This window comes from Choloepus didactylus, chromosome 14 (assembly GCF_015220235.1).
Source record: "Choloepus didactylus isolate mChoDid1 chromosome 14, mChoDid1.pri, whole genome shotgun sequence".
In the NCBI taxonomy this organism is placed as follows: domain Eukaryota; kingdom Metazoa; phylum Chordata; class Mammalia; order Pilosa; family Megalonychidae; genus Choloepus; species Choloepus didactylus.
Genome location: NC_051320.1, coordinates 35,528,023 through 35,530,565, shown reverse-complemented (window position 1 = coordinate 35,530,565; position 2,543 = coordinate 35,528,023). Strand labels below are relative to the sequence as shown.

The following is a 2,543-nucleotide window of genomic DNA, read 5'->3' as shown; positions in this document are numbered from 1 at the left end:
TTGCATTTTTTCTAGTAAATACTTGCTCAGAATTTTTATTAAACTTAGGTTTTTAGTAAGTCTGGCAGAACTATGAGAAATAGTTCAATTATTTATGCTAAAAACACTAAAAAATTTCTTTGAAAAATGTCTTGAAGCCTCTAACATTTCTTTGACATGAACTGTGTCATGTTCAGTAATACAAATGCAGTAGTTTCAGTTGAAATGGAAGTCTTACAACCATGAAATATGGACACATCTTTTTTTGTCACTTTGAATTTTTATTCTATACTTTTTTTTTTAACTATACTAAAAAATATCAGATTTTTGACATATTCTTGTGAATACAGAAAAAAATAAAAACCTATTAAAAGAAACTGGTTAAGGTATTTCTATGGCAATGATCACTGCATTGCTTATTTCATAAGCATGCTGATTTCAGAAATGTGAAAATTCAAAAATGAATACCTATGATCACACCACATTGTTTATGAAATAGAACATTTCCCAGTACTATTGAAGCTGTTGTGTAGACTTCCCTGATGACACTCCCTCCTTCCCATCCTGGAGACAATTGTTTTCCTGTACCCTAAATAATGTTTAGTTTGGTATTCAAACACTAGAAATATAGCATGTGTGCTCTTCTGTGACTTGCATTTTTTTACTCAACGGTAGTTGAGCTTCATCCATGCTGATGTCTATGGCTGCCACTATTGTATAGTACCCCATTATACATATATCATGATTTATCAGGTCCCCAGTGTTTTGCTCTTATAAATTATTTTGCTGCAAACATTCTTATAGTTGTTTTCTAAAACAGATGTATTAGTTTGTCCAGGGTATATACTTACGAGTAGAATTACTAAGTCTGGATGATGGCCTTTCCTATTCTGCTTTATCCTGCCCAACCCCCCAATGCCCCTCATGGGACATGAGCCTTGTTTTTGCTTAATTGATGAACTGGACTTAATATTCATGTTTAGAGATCTTAAGGGGAAAGAAGAGGAAGAAGAGAGAGAGACAGTGATGCTTCCTAACCCACAGAATATGTCTTTCAGCCAGAGCCTGGGAGAACTAAAGGCAGACAATGGTTGAGGGAAGGTGGGACACTCCTATTGGCTCTTTTGCACATGGGTGTGAGCTGGGGCTCAGCTCCACAGAGACTGGGTTCCCAGGCTACCACTCAGTTGATGTCACAGAAGCCACTATGAGTTCACTATGATGCTATGGAACCTGTAGATTAAAAAAGATAGCATTTCATTCTGAGAATGTCTAGATTTATTTAAAATTAAAGAAGCTAAGATGGAAGTAGCTCTCCCACTCTGGCTCCTTTTGATGGGCTTCAAAAATTACTGTCTCCTTGGTCTGATATCTTGGTACCAGTGATCTCTGGCCCCTCACCACACTCTGGCCTCTGGATGCTTCCATATTGCTCTCTTCCACATTCTTAGACGTCATGTCCACCTTTGTCATCCAGTTGGGTCTCTTATTTTCAGACCTGAGCCACTGTGTAGTAGGAAGGGTTTTGAGGTTCTTGAACAAAGAACCAGTCTTGCTAGGTCTGTACGTGAGGTTGCTATCTGTTCAGTAGGGTGGCTTTGCTGCTGGGGCTCTCACTTGAAGACCCTAAACTAGTTGTAGATTGGCTTCTCCCCAGTTTTTGAAATATCTAACGTGTTCTTTTCCTCTGCCTCAAATTGCCCACTTTTGCCCACTGTCTTCCCAGGTAGTTTGGCCTGGGTACAGTTGTAATCCACTGGTGATCTCAGGAGGCAAACGATTTTTTCCCAATAAGTGAACAGATCTCTTGCATCTGCCGAGTGACACAGCTGAAGGTAAAAAGAGCCACCGTTGGCAAGCTTCAGGTGGAGCTGCTGTTTTTGATGGTCATGGATGGATATCTTTACAAACTTCAAGGGAAGCAGTCTGGTTAGCTCTAAGGTCTTTGTAGGCTTGTGGCCTCCCCTCGGGGGGTTGTGGCCGTGCCTGGCACCCTCTTTACTGAGGACAGCTGGTCGGGCCAGCAGCATGACATCAGGCAGCGGGAGGCAGGGGCTGGTGGATGCGATGCCCACAGTCATCACCCGCACACGGTTGTGCACATCAATCAGTTCTCCTCTTTTGTTGACCTGGATGAAGTCACTCTCAAACATGGGCGCGTACTTGAATACGGTATACTCTCCCTTGTACAGTTGCCGCTGCAGCTTCCCCATGGTGGTATTAAACATGCTCACTGCACGGCTGCTTTGGGCCGTGTAGTATGGTAACGCAGATTCGTTGCTCATGGCTTTTATTAAGGCTGCTCCTCGCGGCTCCTCAACACCTTTCTTTGCACGCTTTGCAGGTTACCCCAGTTGCTGTGGCCTCTCGGGCAGGTGGGTGAACGTCGGTCTTCCGAAGGCACCCCCCCCCCTTTTTTTTGTGCCTTAGAGCCCCTCAGGAGGGAGGGGCCACCTAGAACAACCGAGGATGGGATGGGGCACCGACTACCGACGACTCAGTCTTTTGTGCCAGGGAGCATCTGGGCGTCTGGACCCAGACAGCGCCCAGCCGCGGGCGCGGAG

At 44.0% G+C, this 2,543-nt stretch overlaps 1 protein-coding gene across 1 annotated transcript; it reads right to left on the bottom strand.

The window, feature by feature from the left end:
• Window positions 1-1,610: 1,610 nt before the first annotated feature.
• Window positions 1,611-2,264, bottom strand: LOC119508818 (protein FAM71C-like). Its single transcript, XM_037802592.1, has one exon. It carries the CDS (start codon window positions 2,262-2,264, stop codon window positions 1,611-1,613), a length of 654 nt encoding a protein of 217 aa, XP_037658520.1.
• Window positions 2,265-2,543: the final 279 nt, after the last annotated feature.

Coding starts and splice junctions, on each gene's coding strand:
- LOC119508818 (XM_037802592.1), bottom strand. CDS start 2,264: ATGAGCAACGAATCTGCGTTACCATACTACACGGCCCAAAGCAGCCGT.